Below are 20,808 nucleotides of genomic sequence, written 5' to 3' on the forward strand. Positions count from 1 at the left end.
AGTAAGACTGTCATTAGTTAGGTTTAGAAGATTTATTATATATGGAAGATGGTAAAAAGGTAGGGCTTAAGATAGACGATATTCAAAAAAATAATAACAGGTGCTCAACGAAGAAGCAGTTTGAGTATTTAGAACTGATTTCTTTGTATTTTGGAACACTGAAAACGAAAAATGGGAAACATTCCAGGGCATCAGGATTTTGTGTATCAATTTATGTATGTACCGATCAGTTGGTAGTAGTTAAAACAATATTATAAACAGATAAATAGGTTTAGGTAGGTATTAAGCTAAATTGTGTGTATAGAGTAGAATAAAAAATACTTGTAAAAGACAGGTGACATTTCAGTGAGTTTCTTATTTATTTGTTGAAGTCGATTTAATCCATGTATTACAATGGGTAGGACTAGTAAAGATGCAGCCCGTCTGAATGAAAAAAGGAATAAATAAGCAGTGATTGAAAATAAGGAACGCTTCAGGCCCCCAGGTCTGCAGCCTAGCCTAGGTGATTTGACTATCTGATGTTCTAACCAAACTAGAAGAACAAAAAAGAGCTGCCCTGTCGGGAACTGAACTCACGACCTCACATTAGTTCAGCAATAACATTATACACAAATATCTGATTATTTCAGATAAAAAATATGCGAAAACTCGTAGGTGTTTTTGAAATTTGAGGTTTTCCCTCGATTTCTCTGGATTCCGCCATCAGATCCTGACATGGTTCCAATGAGACCATCTCGGAAGTGCACTCGAATAAATAAATAATTTTGAAAATCGGTCAATAATTGACGGAGAAATCGGCGAGAATACATTCAAAAAAACTATTCTGTCGAACATAGAACCTCCTCCTTTTTGAAGTCGATTAAAATAAATATCGTTAATAGTTTGTAAATAAAACAATACTTGTTAAGTGTAACATCTTTATTTTAATGTAATAACTCTTAAAATAATGATCAAAATTATCAAGAAACGTGTCGTCCTATGACAAAAAAAGTCATTTTCGAATTCAGCATATCCTAAAACATAGTGATCACGTCACCAAACCTAAACATCTCTTAGAATTTTTTGCAGACCTCCTGTAATATGCAAAATATTTTACTTTTACCTTTTACAATATAGTCCATCAACATTTTTCGAACAAAAAAACCAGGTACGCTATTTTTAGACCGGGGACATTTCGACCGACGTGTCGTACAAAAAATATACAACAATACACCATCTCCAGTTTTACACAACTGTAAAAAAATACTAATGACCCGGTAATAATAAACTTTAATTGCTATTTAAACTATCTACAAAATAAATACTTATTCGAAATAAGATTATTTATATTTATTGCTTGTCTCTAAAACTAATGGACTGTTAAACGGCGTCCTTCAGGTTCTTCGTGGTAAATAAAACGCGTCTATCGGTACGTGGGTCAGTAGTTTGTTGGCGATTCCCATGAACAGGGCAGCCAGTTTCTTCCTCAGCTGTGGCATCATCACTTTGAACACCTCTTGGCCGTTTTCCCTCAGAAACAGGTTTATGGCCTCGGCTAGAATTAGATAACGACGAGAGTCAATATACAGGGTGTGTAGAAATAGAATCCACGTTTTTTACTTGTTAAGTTACTCATGAAGCATGTTTCCTTCTAGTAATTATTGGGAAGGTGTTTATGAAGATGACACAAATGAGATTTCAAAGAGCTCACGAAGAAATAAAGTGAGAAGAGCAGGAAGGATTATCTCTAGTGTTGGGAACTATCGACTGTTTAGTAATTGACTACTTTTTATTATCGACTATTTCAGTCACTATTTTTGGTTGTCGACTGTTTCGACTGTTTTGCGACTATCGACTGTTTCCACTGTTTTCAATCGATTGTTCCTAACGCTAATTATCTCCCTTCGATTGTATTCCAGGTGAACTGAAGAGTCTTTATCGGGTTTTCTGACAGATGTCGCTAGGAGATTTTATTCTACTGACATCAAGCTTCAAAGTTATACATGCTATATTTTAGGAAATTAACGGCGTCATAGATTTATACCTCTATGAAGGTATCAAGTTTTGTGAGTGAAAACGCGCATTTGCGGTACGCATTACTTTTCTTATTTGATCAAAAGAAAAGGCCCACTGGAAGTCATCATTTGGCAGACACGTTCAATGTTACTCAATAAATGATTAGCGACCGATTATGAGCAATGGGGAAAATCCAAAATATGGGAAGTTCAACGACAAACAAATGGAAAATCGATAAATCATCTGTGAGATGTTGTTACAAAAGTATGATCGGAAGGATAACTGCATCGAATAGTGACAGGTAATGAAAAGTGGGTCTATTTTGAAAACCCTAAGGGCAAAAATCATGGTTATCACTTGACGAAGCCGGCCGATCGACTCCAAGGCCAAATCGTTTTGGTCGTAAGACAATGCCCAGTGTTTGATGGGACCAGAATAGCGTGGTGTATTACGAACGGTTTAAACCCGGTGGAAGGCTCAACAATGATCGCTATCGATAACAAATGATCAATTTGAACCAAGCATTGATAGAGAAACGTCCAGAATACGACCGAAGATTTTACAGTACGATAAAACGCCGGTCTCATAAAGTCAAACTGGTAAAAAAAGCCTTGAACGCATTTGGATGAGACATATTATGTCACCAGCCATACTATCCAGACCTTATCCAGTCCGGCGATTAACGTTTCGCATCAGTAGGATATTCGCTTACAAAGCAGCACTTCACCAATTTCGAAGAAGTTTAAAAATGGCTCGATGAATGGTTTTGCTCAAAAGATAACATTGAGCTGGCTATGCATTGATAATAATGATGATGAGGAAAAACAAATCGAATTAAATGTTATTTGAATATTAATGAAAGCATTAACTTGATAATAAAGACGCGAATTACTATTTTACACACAAAATTACATGGAATCTTACTCAAAATGGGATTGTTCTTGAATATATCTTTCACCATCATTCTCATATCTTTGGCGGTGAGATCAACATGTAACCCATCTACGTGCAGGTAGTTCTGATTGTCCTTCTTGTGGGTGCTGGTTTTTCCTTTCAATATACAGTCCAGATCATCTGAAATATCCATTAACATTTGAATAAAAAATCACCATCAACGTCAAATCTTACCGAATTGGCCTAGGAAGGTCCCATTGCCACTGGCCGGTAAGATGATCAGGACCCCACTGCTCTGATATCTGGCGTTTATCTTCAGTGATGGTATGTTGATCTTCGCCTCGAAAGGTTTACCATTTTCTGATAATCTACAACAAAACTTCTGTACTAACCAAAGCGAGTGATGAGTATTTATCGCGTTTACTTCAAACGGGACATGGAGAAGTTGCTGGCGCCGTAGATCTTCATATCCTTGAGGGATATCTTGTACCCGTTCTCACCTCCCGTTAAGGATAACGACAGTTCGTCCATGAGGAAGGGCTCGACCGAGGGCAGCTCGATTTCCTTGATGCCTGTGGCCACGTAAGGTCGTAAATGGTGGAGGGCGCTGATGAGACATGAGTTAATCTGGGGGTCGTCTTCGCGACATTGCTTCACGTAAGGAGCTAGGGAAACAATCATCATGTTACGCTATTTCTTATATAGACCAATAATATTCTAAGAAAATTAAAAATTGATAAAAGATGATGTATGAAACTTATCAACAGTCAATTATCTTAAGCATGTTATTAAGTATAAATTTCAATAAATGGTAATATTGTTACATATTACCCCAAATGACTTTCGTAATTTGTATCGAAATTATTCTATTAACATAAAAACATTAACATTCTATATGGGCTTCAAGCATCTGACAAAATTGTTATATGTTAAAATCGAGATAGATAAATATAAAATTATTTAAATGTATTTTGGTGAGAAATAAAAAAATAAACGTTAAATTGCTTTAGAGTGTTTAGTTTTCAAGATACATAACATAAAATAGAAATCTTTTCATTATATAAATTAAAATCTAGGGATTTAAAAAAAACTACTGTGTTGTCATTCACTTCAACAGAATTATTTATAAACCCTGCTGTTTTCATTAAGGATAAAAGTCTCAAAATATATGTATTTTGGTGTGAAAGAATCGAAAATCCAGGTTAAATTGCTTTAAAGTGTGTAGTTTTTAAGATATGTGACATAAACACATATCCACTATTTTTTTGAAAATACACTTTTTATCAAATAATTTAAAAATCAAGGATTTTACAAAACATAATATACTACCGTTCGATTGGGCATAAAATTCTTTATAAACCTTGCAATTTTCATTAGCGTATGATTACTTGAATGGAAGTGACAGCACAAACCTTGAAAATGACAAAAAATCGCACATTTTCACGACTATATATATGGAAAAAGTGCCCAAAAATGTTTACCTCTCGAATAAGGATAAAAGTCTCAAAATATATGTATTTTGGTGTGGAAGAAACGAAAATCGAGGTTAAATTACTTTAAAGTGTGTAGTTTTTAAGATATATGACATAAACAGATATACACAATTTTTTTGAAAATACACTTTTTATCAAATAAATTAAAAACCAAGAATTTTACAAAACATAATATACTACCATTCGATTGGGCATAAAATTCTTTATAAACCTTGCAATTTTCATTAACGTATGATTATTTTAATGGAAATAACAGCAAAAACTTTGAAAATGGCAAAAAATCGCACATTTTCACGACTATATATATGGAAAAAGTGCCCAAAAATGTTTATCTCTCGAATAAGAATAAAATTCTCAAAATATATACATTTTGGTGTGGAAGGAACGAAAATCCAGGTTAAATTGCTTTAAAGTGTGTAGTTTCTAAGATATGTGACATAAACAGAAATTCACAATTTTTTTGAAAACACACTTTTTATCAAATAAATTAAGAACCAAGGATTTTACAAAACATAGTATACCACCGTTCAATTGGGCATAAAAATCTTTATAATCTCTGTAATTTTCATTAACGTATGATTATTTGAATGGAAATGACAGCACAAACCTTGAAAATGGAAAAAAATCGCACATTTTCATGACTATATATATGGAAAAAATGCCCAAAAATGTTTACCTCTAGAATAAGGATAAAAGTCTCACAATATATATGTATTTTGGTGTGAAAGAAACGAAAATCGAGGTTAAATTACTTTAGAGTGTGTAGTTTTTAAGATATGTGACATAAACAGAAATCCACAATTTTTTTGAAAACACACTTTTTTTCAAATAAATTAAAAACCAAGAATTTTACAAAACATAATATACTACCGTTCGATTGGGCATAAAATTCTTTATAAACCTTGTAATTTTCATTAACGTATGATTATTTGAATGGAAATGACAGCACAAACCTTGAAAATGGCAAAATTAGCACATTTTCACGACTATATATATGGAAAAAGTGCCCAAAAATGTTTACCTCTCAAATAAGGATAAAAGTCTCAAAATATATGTATTTTGGTGTGAAAGAATCGAAAATCCAGGTTAAATTGCTTTAGAGTGTGTAGTTTCTAAGATATGTGACATAAATAGAAATCCACAATTTTTTTGAAAATACACTTTTTATCAAATAAATTAAAAACCAAGAATTTTACAAAACATAATATACTACCGTTCGATTGGGCATAAAATTCTTTATAAACCTTGTACTTTTCATTAACGTATGATTATTTGAATGGAAATGACAGCACAAACCTTGAAAAAGACAAAAAATCGCACATTTTTACGACTATACGATATATATGGAAAAAGTGCCCAAAAATGTTTATCTCTCGAATAAGAATAAAATTCTCAAAATATATATATTTTGGTGTGGAAGGAACGAAAATCCAGGTTAAATTGCTTTAAAGTGTGTAGTTTCTAGGATATGTGACATAAACAGAAATTCACAATTTTTTTGAAAACACACTTTTTATCAAATAAATTAAGAACCAAGGATTTTACAAAACATAGTATACCACCGTTCGATTGGGCATAAAATTCTTTATAAACATTGTAATTTTCATTAACGTATGATTATTTGAATGGAAATGACAGCACAAACCTTGAAAATGGAAAAAAATCGCACATTTTCATGAATATATATATGGAAAAAATGCCCAAAAATGTTTACCTCTAGAATAAGGATAAAAGTCTCAAAATATATGTACTTTGGTGTGAAAGAAACGAAAATCGAGGTTAAATTACTTTAGAGTGTGTAGTTTTTAAGATATGTGACATAAACAGAAATTCACAATTTTTTTGAAAACACACTTTTTATCAAATAAATTAAGAAGCAAGGATTTTACAAAACATAATGTACTACCGTTCGATTGGGCATAAAATTCTTTACCTCTCAAAAATGTTTACCTCTAGAATAAGGATAAAAGTCTCAAAATATATGTATTTTGGTGTGAAAGAAACGAAAATCCAGGTTAAATTACTTTAGAGTGTGTAGTTTTTAAGATATGTGACATAAACAGAAATCCACAATTTTTTTGAAAACACACTTTTTATCAAATAAATTAAGAAGCAAGGATTTTACAAAACATAATGTACTACCGTTCGATTGGGCATAAAATTCTTTATAGACCTTGTAATTTTTATTAACGTATGATTATTTGAATGGAAATGACAGCACAAACCTTGAAAATGACAAAAAATCGCACATTTTCACGACTATATATATGGAAAAAGTGCCCAAAAATGTTTACCTCTCGAATAAGGATAAAAGTCTCAAAATATATGTATTTTGGTGTGAAAGAAACGAAAATCGAGGTTAAATTACTTTAGAGTGTGTAGTTTTTAAGATATGTGACATAAACAGAAATTCACAATTTTTTTGAAAACACACTTTTTATCAAATAAATTAAGAAGCAAGGATTTTACAAAACATAATGTACTAACGTTCAATTGGGCATAAAATTCCTTATAAACCCTGTAATTTTCATTAACCTGCGATCATCTGAACCGCAGTGGCAGCAAAAACCTTGAAAATGACAAAAAATCGCACATTTTCACGACTATATATATGGAAAATGTGCCCAAAAATGTTTACCTCTCGAATAAGGATAAAAGTCTCAAAATATATGTATTTTGGTGTGAAAGAAACGAAAATCCAAGTTAAAGTGCTTTAGAATGTATAGCTTTTAAGTTATGTGACATCCACTATTTTTTTAAATACCCTTTTCATTGCATAACCGTCAATATTTTGTCAATAACATGCCAGGTGTCGAATCTATATATTAAACTACATATAATTCACAACTATTAACTAAATATAGCAAATCGGTTAAATAAATGAGTGTTAAAATTAATAACTATGAAATAAAATATCGAAAATATTCTGTAGAAACGTATATTCACATTTAGTGTGTTTAATAATTACATGTGTTTATACAAGATTGAGCAAAAAACTGAAATCCCTAATTAACACTTTAGGTTCGTTCGTTAAAATATCATCGTTCTTTACCCAACGTTTCGACAACGGAAAACATGGCCGCCTTTTCGATTCGTTACGACAGGCCCAAATTGCGATTTTGAAATAACAGAATACGGCATCATTATTAGCCATTACCGTTAAAATCTTATTAGCGCAAATGCATTTGCCTACGTTCAACCAGCTAACGACCGGCATTGTAGTACCCGTTTGCCATCTGCATCGAAAGTACTTTCACCGCGAGATATTTTTGTTTATCTCGGGCGAAAGTATTTTCATGGTACTGTACCATCTGAATAATCATGCACAGTAGAGCAACGATGCGATTATTTAATATTTTTTAATGTATTCATTCAAATTTTATGCGCTATATTGATCGATGACCTTTTGCTATTCTTCTGGTAAAACCGTTCAATTATTACAGAAGATTTGAGATTTCTGACCGGAAATGGAACCAAGTAAATGCCACAAGCCTTTTTCGAAGCCAACTTCGCATCATTAGTTTAATGAGTTTAACAACAACTGGAATAAACGATGGTCAGGCGGTGCAAGGTTTGGCCTATATGTATGTGTTCTAGCGTTGCCATGACTGAAGACAATGTTCCTATTGATCAATTGTAATCGTTTTTTTTATCACTTACTTGAATCATATTAATCGTTTACATACAATTATTACAATGGTAAAAAGTGGAGTTAATAGTTTTGGCCAGTCTCAAGCAACTCACGATGCACAATTATATTATTATCCATTGCTTTAGGCAATAGTAAATGAAGAATCTTTTCTAGGCAGCCATAACACCATAAATAAATACTCTGTTTGTGTGTTTTAACTTTATTAGCTCATCGGTAATGTAAATGAGTAAAATTCTTAAATTAGCAATAAAATTAAACAATCTGACAACAATCATCAAACTTAGATGCGCCGAATATACGCAGGAAATACCAAAACGTTAATATCGTAACATTATTTTTCGCAAAATTAATACTTATTTTGGCAAAAAAAAAATTTCTAACAATTAAAAACTTCAGGACTTTACTTACGTGGATTATCTACACTAATGACTCCATGGCCGTGCACTAGCCGACCCACAATGGCAAATAGAAACACCGGCCACAAGAGCATGTTGACTGGAATGGCTTCGCTGGTAAACAGAAGAGAACGAGAGTTCAACGCCAAGCACGAATACTTTCTCTGGCTCTGACGAGCTTTTGCGATATTAACGGCGATGATGATTTACGCACCTTAGCTGCAACAACATTATCTAATAACCACACGCTAATACGGTGGCCGGTCAGATAGTAACTCTGTTTTAATCGGTATTGTTACTAGGGCTATAAATTAATTTTAAAAAATGTACAACACATGGTGTTAACAGATCAATCGAAAAATCCCCGCCCTATCATAGTAAACCACATTTTTTTGCCAAAATTAGTTTTTTTTATTCAACATAATTCCCTTCAAGGGTCCCTCCAACTTTTCAATGCCATTTTTGTAGTACGATTTGTCCTTTGCTTCAAAATAGGCCTCAGTTTCCGCGAACACCTGTTTATTCGGCGAAAATTTCTTCCCAGCGAGCATTATTTTGTGATCTGAGAACAGGAAATGGTCGCTGGGGGCCAGATCTGGAGAATACGGTGGATGAGAAAGCAATTCGAAGCCCAATTCATGGATTTTTGCCATCAGTTTCACTGATTTGTGACACGATGCATTGTCTTGGTGAATCAGCACTTTGTTTTTCTTATATGCGGCCGCTTTTTCATCCAATAACGCTATGTAATAATCGCTGTTGATGGTCCTTCCTATTTCAAGGTAGTCAATGAAATTTATTCCATGCGCATCCCAAAATACAGACACCATAACCTTGCAAGCAGATTGGTGCGCTTTCCCACGCTTTGGAGCGGGTTCATTGTGTGCAGTCCACTCGGATGACTGTGACATTAGACTTCGAAGTAACCATCATTTTACTTTACATCTTTTACTAGCCATGTTTCATCCATTGTCACATATCGACGTAAGAACTCGGGTTTATTATGCTTGATCATCTTTAAACACTGCTCCGAATCACCAACTCGTCGTTGTTTTTGGTCAAAAGTGAGCTCGCGCGGTACCCACTTGGCACAGAGCTTTCTCATACCCGAATATTCGTGAATGATATGATATACACGTTCAGTGGATATCTTCAGAGTGTCTCCTATTTCATTCAATTTCAATTTACGGTCATTCAAAATTATTTTGTGGATTTTTTAAATGTTTTCGTCGGTCTCTTTTGGGCGCCCGTCTTCACTCATTTCACCACGTCTAAACTTAGCATACCAATCCTTGATGATTGATTTTCCTGGGGCAGTGTCCGGAAACTCGGCATCAAGCCAAGTTTTTGCTTCAACTGTATTTTTCCCTTCAAAAAGCAATATTTTATCAACACGCAAAATTCCTTCTTATCCATTTATTTCACAATAACAAAAGTGGCTTCACTCAAAATGCTATAATGATCATAAACTAATGATCCGACAGCTGAGAAATTTATACACGCATCTCTTGAGGGTTAGAGCTAACTAAAGAACATATATATTTAATTCTAGTAGCGCTATCTATATGTCAGGCCGGGGCTTTTCAATTGACTTGTTATCTAAATTTAGGGAAATAATAATAAGAAGAATTGTGATATAAATCCCTCAAAATTAATTTACTATTTCTAGTCTGTCAAACAACTGATTCTCAATTATGCTGTCGAAAACTAGAGAGTTGTCAATCAGCTTCAAGAGCTTGTCTGCGAAGTTTTGAGGCATCCACCACATAGTCCAGACCTAGCACCCTTTGACTATCGATTGTATGATCTCTGTGCGACTCTTCCATTGGAGCTAAGCTGCATTAAAAATAAATATGTTAATACTTGATTCAGTTTTTTAACCATTATCCACGGATGATCTTCAAGAACTTTTGCGATTACTAGGCCCAAAAACTAACGATATGTTGTCGATTACAACGGAGCAGATGTGACGTTAAATAACTTTATATTCCCATTATAAAAAAGAAAAAAAAACGCTACAAACTGAATCCTAAATCCAATATAGTTATTGTGTTTTTAGTGCAGAAAAAATCGTACTCCATGGAATGTAACGCTTTGCGCGTTTTCTTCTATTCGACTATGTTAATTTATGTAATAAGTGAGGTAACGATAAGCGTGTTATTAAATATCGTAACCCTTACGAAAACCACGACATATATAGATTTACTATAAACCCGGAAGACACTGTCGAAGAACGCTAGATGTAAATATGAGTTAAATCTCGTTTCCTAGCATGTTGCAAATACAGGGATTTTTCGAGAATTTCATATTATAATCTACAGTTCATATACGACCTTCATTAAAAACTATAAGTAAGAGAAATCGAGAAATCATTTTGTAAACTTTGTTAAACAATACCTTTATATATCAGCTAGTGAAATAATAGCACAATGAATTATAAAATATTATGTCTGTAATAACATACAACCACCAAGGAACAAACGAATGACATACTGAACAATTGCTATTAAACACTTGACAATCGAGACGCCTTTTCTACGAATAATTCAATACATGGCTTAATAAGGCTATGACGTGTTTTTTTTATTTAATTGAAAAACAAGGAAAACCTGTACTATTATTATATTATTTGTTTGTTCTTTGTGTTGCAATTAAAAAATATTTTCGCATTCAAGGTCCAACTCAAAGTATTAAATCTAACGTCTTAATTGCAATATTGTGAGCTGTCAAATATAACCTATACATAAATGTAAATTTTGAATATGACATCTGTAACATTTGACATATGTCAATGCTGAGACTTAGCAAAATTACAGCTGTCAAATCTGACATCTGTGAAAATAAATGGCGTCTGCTGTCAAATATAACCTATATCTAAATATCAACTATTAACATGACAACGGTATTTTCTGATATATGACTCTTAATAAAACTAAATCTGTCAAATCAGACATGTATGAAAACAATTGACATCAGCTGTCAAACATAACCTATATCTAAATATTAATTATTAACATGACATCGGTAATATCTGACACTTAACAGAACTAAATCTGTCAGACCTTACATCGGCAAAAACAATTGACGTCAGCTGTCAGATATAACCTATGTATAAATGTCAATTGTTAATCTGACATCTGTAATATTTGTCATATGTCAATGCTGATTCTAATCTGACATCCGCTAAAACAATTAATGTAAGCCAAAAATTATTTAAAAGATATATCAATAGTCAAATTCTCGACCAGTTAACTGTCAAATATTATGTGTGTCAAAATAATTAACTGTTAACTACATCACCTATCAAAAATAACGTATTTCAAAATTTATTATTGATGTTGCCTGTCAAATATTACACTAATCATATTTATATTTTAAATAGATAACATGAAAAACGCACATTCCTATTAGAAAAATGCCAGATGTCAATTTTATCCTGTCAAATTTTTCACGTGTTAAATAATGACATAAATCTAAAAAAACATTTACCAAAATTACCAACTATCCAACTTGATATCTGTCAAGCTTGACACATAAATCACAATGGTAAACTGGCGATATGAGAGTTAACTGTAAATCATGAAATACAACTCAACAAATTATGACATTCAAGCTGTCAATTCAAGTTAAAAATTTTGAAAATTACATATGACACAAAGCAAATATATTCTTAACGATAGAAAACGTCAAGGAAGACATTTACAGATGTGTCCTACAATAATTTATATATATTCTAGTTTTTATATTGAAAAAGAATATCTAATCGACTTCCTTCTACTTTTATTTCACGAATAAGTCGATGTAAATATCAAAACATTTTCGCTAAGCTACACACGGCTGTTATGTACGTACTATTAAGTAAGCGGTGAAATAATAGAAAGTCGAAAGATTGAATCTGGCCGAGAGGTACATTGATCACGCGTTAAAATCACACAAGACAAAACAAACAATCGCCGTACAGCTTTGCATCCGAGCGATGATGAGCCTTTGTCAGTTTTTTGCATCCTTTTTTGTTATCGCATAAGAATATATATGCATCTGCATTCTGATACAACACGCAAGTCGTATTTGTTATTGTGACATACCTAACGCAGTGTGTGTGCTTTTTTTAGTGAATACTTGGTGTAATTGTAAAAAATGGCATATGGTTGGATGTTTACTGTTTTTGTTTTAATAGGGGTGGATAATATACGAGGACAGGTTGATTTAGGTAATATATTTCATGTTTTATTTAAATAATAATACATCTGATCTTATGATTGAAAAATATTTTTAATGTTTATTTTTTATTATTCTTAATAATCCTCTAAAATAAATGCAATAATTATTAAAGTAATTTAAGCGCTAGCAGCTGAGTTTGTAAACTATCCTGGACCAGTGACTAAAAGACAGAAACTCTCCAAGTGTAGAATGAGAGATGTTTCGCATTCACCATATAGTCCAGACATATCTCAGCGTGATTAATATTTTTTTCTTATATAGCTTAATGGACAATAAACAGCTATCTAGATTTGAATTTATTCAATACAGTCATGAATTTCAGACGATTATTTCAAAAACTGTAAGCCTGATAACAGCGAAAGTTTCGACGACTGTCTCAAAGATGGCCTAAATGGACTCAGAGCGTACTTTAAAACTGGTAAGGATTATTTTGTTTTATATCGTTTCAATATTCTATTGTTTCCAAGGCCTTCCAGATTATGGCGTCGAACCATTCGATCCTTTCTTCGCCTCCGAAGTTCATCAGAAACGAAGGGGACCCTTCTTCGACTACAAATTGGTCTTGCATAACGTGACAGAATCCGGATGGACCAACGCAGAAGTCACGAAAATCAAGTAACCGTGTTACTTTAATATGTTTACTCGTTCATTCAAAAACAATAAAATATTTCAGAACAGATCCAACAAAGAACCAAATTCAGGTAACGCAAAGCTTCCCAGACAAGCGCCTGAAAGGTTGGTATGCAATCGAGGGTACCTTCCTCGGTACCAAGGTAAAGAGTTCAGGAGGATGGAACCTGGCTCTGTTCAACTACAGCCAAACGTTGACAGTATCGAGGAAATCTAGTGGCAGTTTTGGAAACCTGTTGGACAGTACACCGATCAAAGTCAAATGTAACCTGCACAGCTGTCAAAAATTAGAATTACACATCGAGAATTTGGCAGGAGGAAGACGTATTATTGGTAAGATAATTTAACGTTGATTTGGCGGAGGAGCTAGTAATACGATATGATTATACACATTTTTAAAACGTGTTGAAGCAATAACATTATTCAACTAAAAATATTTAAAAGCAAAAACTTTCACAAAATTATAATTTTATTGAAAATATTGGAGAATAACGTAATAAAACATTTAAAAATTCAAAGTAAATCTATAGATCTATGATGAAATTAAACTAATACTTAGTTCTAAAATACGAATAGTTATGCAGCACTACATAAAAAAATTTATAGAAGAAATCCACACGGTAAAAATTATATTAAAATTAATTTAAATATATTAACATTTTGATATTATAAAATTCTAGGATAATAGTGTAAAATATCCGAAGATATTAAAGCTAAATTTTATATATTTACACAACAAACAATACTATTTAAATATTATAATTTGAAGTAATGGCGAATGCGCCGGTATATACTATAAATATTTCGTGGGAAGCGTAACGTCAACATTACCTATTTTCGTTACGAACGCTACCGGAAACGACACAATAAACTTCCACCGGTTTGTTCCATGAAAAAAGCCTACTTCGCAGCCGTTCCCGGAATTGGTCCGTTGCGGTTCTTCTCGAAAGTCCGAATTACCATTCCCTGGACTTTTTCTTTAAATTGGTTTCGTTATTCAATTCGTGGGGGACAAATGGACGTACGTCCGTGCCTCATATCAAAATGGTCCGTTATTTCTCGGGAAACCTTAAGGCCGCAGAGAACATGTCAAATTTACATACTTTTTAATACAGGGAAAACAATCCGGTAGCCGCTGTCTTTAACTGTCACTTAAAAAATAATTATATTCGTTGATTGTTTCCATAAAGCTTTGAATGAACAAAAATATTTTAGAAATTGTTAATTTCAATATTGACAACTCTGTCAGTTTGCATCAAAACATTTTACGAGGCTACAGGATGACGATATTGAATTAAACATCTTTGACAACTCTGTCAACAACTGTTAAAACAAAATTGTTTTTATCCAGTGACTGAGTTTAAAAAATAAACGTGGTAATCTATAACACTGAATAGATATTTTTAGAAGTTGTAAAAACATATGTTCTGCATAATTAGTTTGATATATTTAATGATATAAAGAAAAAGAATCACGGCCAGAGTCTTCGGACTTGTTCAGACATGTTCTTGTTATAAAGATGAAAAAGTAATCCACGTTTTTTTTTAATTCTGTTTTTTTAAATCTATTTTTCTTAGTCTATTTTTATAATATTTATGTATTTTTAAATTGACAAATATGTGACCATTCTATGATTATTAAATACAAAGAATTATAGTTAATCATAAGAAATAACAAACTATAGTTCTTCTTCGCGATATTTATACTTGGAAAAGTGACCAAAAGACCATCTGACAGATGATAGGAAAATTCAGAAAGTCTTAAAGTATGACCACAAATATTGAATAACTCACGTCACTAAATTTAGGATGTCAAAACGTCACAATGTTGCCGCATTTAGCTTTTAGTTTGTTTTGGCTTTGATATGAAACAACATTCTAATGTAAATAAAATAACGAACCAAAAATACTATAAAATATAAAATAAAGGTAATAAAATATAAATATAATACATTATTATACATCTAATGTATATATTTTCGTATTCGTCAAATATTAAACGAATTTACAGACTGCAATAGGCAATACATTATACATATTAATGATGTATGTTCACTGCTACTTTGGATAAACTGTAGAAGTTCCATCCAAATGTTTACCCATAAATGTTACAGAAACCGTACTGGACAGGATCATCAACGTGGCATGGCCTCCCGGCTTCTACCTGCTGTCTCCGCTGATCAACGACCTGGTGGGCACCGCCTTCACCGAGATTTTCACGAAGGATTTCCAGTCTTTCCCTTTCGACAGAGTGTTCGGCAGTTAGGAGAAGAGGCCCCACGCCCTTGAATACCGCGGGAATCGGGACCGTTCCTCGTTCAAACAAAGGCGTAAAAATAGAACCGGGAGTGTAAGCCTGGCGCTTCCGTTTTGATTCCCGAAAATATCCAGCGTCGGCAGGGAACCTTGATTGCTATCGAGTGGAGATTATGTCTGTTTTTTTTTTGTCTGTTTGGGTTTTTCGGTATTTTTAGGCGTTACGGACTGTTATCGAATAATATCCTGCTATAAAGTAACCGAAGCAGCGGGCATGACATATTTACTTTGTCAGGATTGCACCAAGTTGATATCAACAGTATCCGCCATTATTTATTTAATGTTGATTTGGTGGATGAACCTTTTTTATTTTTATATTATTAATATTTATAAATATCTGTATATAATTAAAAAAAATCCTTTATATCGTATAGTTATGTAGGTATATTATGTTTAATGTGTTTTTTTTTCTTGCTTCTAATAGAGTTTTCCCTCTCGTTGATATATTCATCCCTAGGCAGTATTTCAATTACTTGTAATTAAAATATGTAACTGAAATACAAATACATATTTTGTATTTTTAATCCAATTATTTCTTAAGAGCGTAATTTGTGGTTTATATTTCAAATACCTGACGCTGATGTATTTTGTAATCAGTATTTCAAATACTTATGGCTTCCAAATACATTTGAATATAAATACGTAGTATTCCGTATAGGAATTACTTCCCTGACACATCCATTCCAAGCAAGGTCGGATACTATTTCAATTAATTGTAATTAAAATACGTAACTGAAATACAAATACATATTTTGTATTTCTAATCCAATTACTTCTTAAGAGCGTAATTTGTGGTTTATATTTCAAATACCTGACGCTGATGTATTTTGTAATCAGTATTTCAAATACTTATGGCTTCCAAATACATTTGAATATAAATACGTAATATTTCGTAGCACACCATCCCAAGTAGGATGTTCCAACCGCTATATATGTCAATCTTTGCTGAAAGTTTATTTGTTATTTGTTAAATGTCATTGATTTAATTATTGTTTATTTATTTCTTTACCTGAATTTATACCTTTATATTAATCTAAGGTAGTTTAAGAATATTAACTGATGATCTATTAGGTTACATAAACGTTACGACCGATTTTCTAAATCACAGAAAAAGACTTGTAGGAAATTATCTTGTATAAACACAAATACTTCACGCATCGGCTATAATGTATCCAATCTAGTCAACATTTAGATACAAGAAAGAAAAAATTGAATAGTATTTTATTAAAATTTTATTAAAAATTTCATAGACTTTTTGAAAAAATTTAAGTTTCAACAAAGGTACGTGGAAATAATAATTTTTGGTACTATTTGCATTTCATATAGCATATTATTTGTAGGATATTTAAGAAGTTTGTAGATTTAAGACCTACTGTATTACTTAAACGATTTTTAGGAATTTTAAAACTTTTATATATCAGCTTTTTGCCTGAATGTCCAACAATGTATTAACAACAATTGTAGCAACATCAACAAGATCTTTTGGCGAAACTAAAAAAAAATCTCAAAAGTATATTCGCGACGATTATTGTTTATGACGTTTGATTTGAACAAATCTGCTATCGACCTATAAATCACTTCAAAGCTTCAAGGTTTTAAAAATGATGATCTTGGTGACAAACTGCTGCCTGAAGGATCAAAAATGTTCAAAAACAAACAGTTCAAACTCTCAAAAAACTTCAGACAGTTTATCAGTTGATGAATCAGATGTTCTAGACGTTTACATTCCATGGGAAAGATCCAAAACAAGGGAAAACAAACCAGACAAATTAACTGAAATATTCGTACAAAAATAATGACAAAATAAAAAATAATTAGCTTTAGAATTTATATAAGTTTTATTTAGTATTTCAATTAAAAAGTTCAGAAAAATACCTTTATGTATGTTTTATTCTACAAATAAATATCATAACAATTACTTGTATTCTAAGTTCCACTGTAATCGTGGATTTATTTTGATGTAATTTGTAAATATTAGAATGTAATTTTTATAATTCTTTCGACATAGTTACTAGCCAACCACAACTGTACACATCCTAATCTTTGTTCTTACTGACATCAGACATGTGAATGTTTTGTATTGACCAGTTCGCGTTTATATAAATAAACTCTTATCTACAGGATGTTAATAAATGGCGCCCGATTCCAGTAAAACATTAGATCAATTTAGATTTATCAAAACGATAAAAGCAAACAAGATAGAACATCGCGTAAGTTGTACGCGAAATGTAAATATAACGAGCCCTGACTGTCGTAAATATATATGCTCTCGGAATGTTTGTCTTTTCGGTTTGAATAAAATTCGGAATATTTTTTATTCGTTTTATTCGTTAAGTAATGCCACTACGATACACTGGGTCAACTATCGACTCAAAAATTCTGATTTGTTACGTTTAAACATGGCCAAACACTACTCAGAATCATTGACACATTCTTGCTTTTGTTCAACAATGAGCAAACGCGGCCCCCAGTTTGAATAGAGCTTTTTCATAGTCAAATGTTCACACAATATAAAACCCACACGTTCTTTTGATATCTTTGCGATGTTAGCTGACCCACACAACTTCTTTTCTGGTGTTACCAGCTCATTTGGACGTCCACTACATTCTGCATCATCGGTGTCTCTACGATCACGTTTACAGTCAGCAACCTACATTTTATTGTTGTTTCTGATGAAGCGGAAGCCCTATAACACTTTTCACAACAGATGAATTGAAAAGTCCTCGGCCTGACACATAGATGGCGCTACTAGAATTAAATACATAAGTTTTTTAGTTAGCCCTAACCCTATGAAGATGCGTGTATAAATTTGACAGCTGTCGGATTATTAGTTTGTCAATTATAGCATTTTGAGTGAAGCAACTTTTGTTATTGAAAAAAATGGATGAAAAAGAATTTCGCGTGTTGATAAAATATTGCTTTTTGATGGGAAAAAATACAGTTGAAGCAGAAAAATGGTTTGATGTCGAGTTTCTGAACACTGCCCCAGGAAAATCAACCATCAACTATTGGTATGCTAAGTTTAGACATAGTGGAATGGACCGAAGACGTAGTGGAGGCCCAAAAGAGGTTATTACAGACGAGAACATTTTAAAAACTCTATAAAATCATTTTGAATGGCCGTAAATTGAAATTGAATCAAATAGCAGACACTCTAAAGATATTAACTGAACGTGTACATCATATCATTCAGGAATATTTGGGTATGAGAAAGCTCTGTGTAAAGAGGGTGCCGCGCGAGCTCACTTTTAACCAAAAACAACGACGAGTTGACGATTCGGAGCAGTGTTTGAAGATGATCAAGCATAATAAACCCGAGTTTTTGCGTCAATATGTGACAATGGATGAAACATGGCTCCATCATTTCACTACGAAGTCCAATCGAGAGTTATCCGAGTGGACTGCATACGATGAAGCCGCTCCAAAACGTAAGAAAACGCAACAGTCGGTTAGCAAGGTTATGGCGTCTGTATTTTGGAATGGGCATGGAATAATTTTCATTGGCTACCTTGAAAAAGGAGGGACTATCAACAGCAACTATTACATAGCGTTATTGGACCGTTTGAAGGACGAAATCGCCGAAAAACAGACACATTTGAAGAAAAAGAAAGTGCCGCTTCACCAAGACAATGCACCGTGTCACAAGTTAGTGAAAACGATGGCAAAAATCTATGATTTGGGCTTCAAGTTGCTTCTTCATCCACCGTATTCTCCAGCGACTATTTCCTGTTCTCAGATTTCAAAAGAATGCTCGCTGAGAAGAAATTTTCGTCGAATGAAGAGGTGATCGCCGAAACTGAGGCCTATTTTGAAGAAAGGGACAAATCATACTACAAAAATGGTGTCGAAAAGTTGAAGAGTCGCTATAATCAGTGTATCACCCTTGAAGGGAATTATGTTGAATAAAAAAACTAATTTTTCCAAAAAAATGTGTTTATGGTAGGCCGGGTACTTTTCAATTGACCTGTTATGACAAAAAAGTCATTTTTGAATTCAATAACTCTAAAAACATTACGCAATAAAATCTAAACAGCTCTTACATTTTTTTTGCAGACCTCTACGAAAAGTACGTTTTCTTAAGAAAACTATATATTTTAAACTAGCGACCCGCCCCGGCTTCGCACGGGTGCAATGCTGATACTAAATTAAATACACTACAGAAAAAATATGAACGTTGCTTATAAAAACATAGCGGCCTGCTCCGACTTTGCACGGGCATAAGATATATGCCTATGTCACTCAATGAAAACATGATTAAAATCGATCCAGTATTTTTGGTTCATTCATTACTGCCCTTGGCCTGCACGCATTAAATTTGGAGTAAAACAATTCCTCTTCCCCTATACTTACTATGAAGATTTCCTGCTATCTTTGGAATATCTAAATTCATACAATTTTTATTACATTACACATTTTTAAACGCAAATTTTAAATTTGTAATATCTCCGAAAATATTTATTTAATTTACATGCTGTAAGGAACCATATTGATCTATATTAATTGCACACTGTATTTAAGGTACTTAATTCGATAAGGATTAATGCCGTATTGCTTAAAATAGCTTCGTAAATAAGCCATTTTCTCACGTAAGAAGTAAACAATAAAAATGGTTAATGTGGGTTATCCCTAAAAGATAAACATATACCATCGCGGACTTTTTTGTAGACCTTTTTATGGTGTACAATACTGTAGTACATTAATTTGATCTAACTCGTAGGGTTAGGCAGCGTTTTTGCTAATTGCTAAATAAGCCTAAAAAAATTGGTTAATTTACGACATCACGTTAGAAACCTTTAAAATTAGCAATGTTGCCTTAGTATATTATGCATGTATTATACATATAAACCTTCCTCTTGAATCACTCTATCTATTGAAAAAAACCGCATCAAAATCCGTTGCGTAGTTTTAAAGATTTAAGCGCACATAGGGATATAGGGACAGAGAAGGCGACTTTGTTTTATACTGTGTAGTGATTGCGAGTGTTTTACAACTGGTATCACTCTTTTGCTATCACCTCTTTAACCTTGTCCCAATAGAAATGATGTTATAGATATATCACGTATTTGATTCAATATTATTTATTAGCCACACCACAACAGTCTATAGATAACGAACTAGACGAAAGATCCGAGCCGTTATCTCTCCCTTCTGAAGATTCATTTGGGCGAACAATGACGCTACTATTTGGAAAAAGCACCGGAAGCAATATTATT

At 32.9% G+C, this 20,808-nt stretch overlaps 2 protein-coding genes across 3 annotated transcripts; one reads left to right on the plus strand and one right to left on the minus strand.

The window, feature by feature from the left end:
* Window positions 1-1,249: 1,249 nt before the first annotated feature.
* On the minus strand, window positions 1,250-10,964 carry LOC143202466 (circadian clock-controlled protein daywake). Of its 2 annotated transcripts, none has more exons than XM_076414027.1 (6): window positions 10,827-10,964; window positions 8,443-8,648; window positions 3,314-3,554; window positions 3,124-3,257; window positions 2,920-3,069; window positions 1,250-1,534 (listed from the first exon to the last, which is right to left on the minus strand). In XM_076414027.1, the coding sequence occupies exons 2-6, from the start codon at window positions 8,522-8,524 to the stop codon at window positions 1,374-1,376; spliced, it is 768 nt and encodes a 255-aa protein (XP_076270142.1). In that variant the 5' UTR covers window positions 8,525-8,648; window positions 10,827-10,964; the 3' UTR covers window positions 1,250-1,373. The 2 variants fall into 2 exon arrangements, with proteins under 2 accessions (XP_076270142.1, XP_076270143.1); XM_076414028.1 differs by having other exon boundaries at window positions 8,443-8,543; window positions 10,827-10,884.
* Window positions 10,965-12,469: 1,505 nt separating this feature from the next.
* Jhbp16 (Juvenile hormone binding protein 16) lies at window positions 12,470-15,966 on the plus strand. The gene is made up of 5 exons (XM_076414038.1): window positions 12,470-12,639; window positions 12,973-13,068; window positions 13,118-13,265; window positions 13,324-13,613; window positions 15,394-15,966. Exons 1-5 carry the CDS (start codon window positions 12,567-12,569, stop codon window positions 15,543-15,545), a joined length of 759 nt encoding a protein of 252 aa, XP_076270153.1. The 5' UTR covers window positions 12,470-12,566; the 3' UTR covers window positions 15,546-15,966.
* The last annotated feature ends 4,842 nt before the right edge of the window (window positions 15,967-20,808 follow it).

Source organism: Rhynchophorus ferrugineus, unplaced genomic scaffold (assembly GCF_030347505.1).
Source record: "Rhynchophorus ferrugineus isolate W39M unplaced genomic scaffold, kcgeb_rfMv2 rfM9, whole genome shotgun sequence".
NCBI lineage: Eukaryota > Metazoa > Arthropoda > Insecta > Coleoptera > Curculionidae > Rhynchophorus > Rhynchophorus ferrugineus.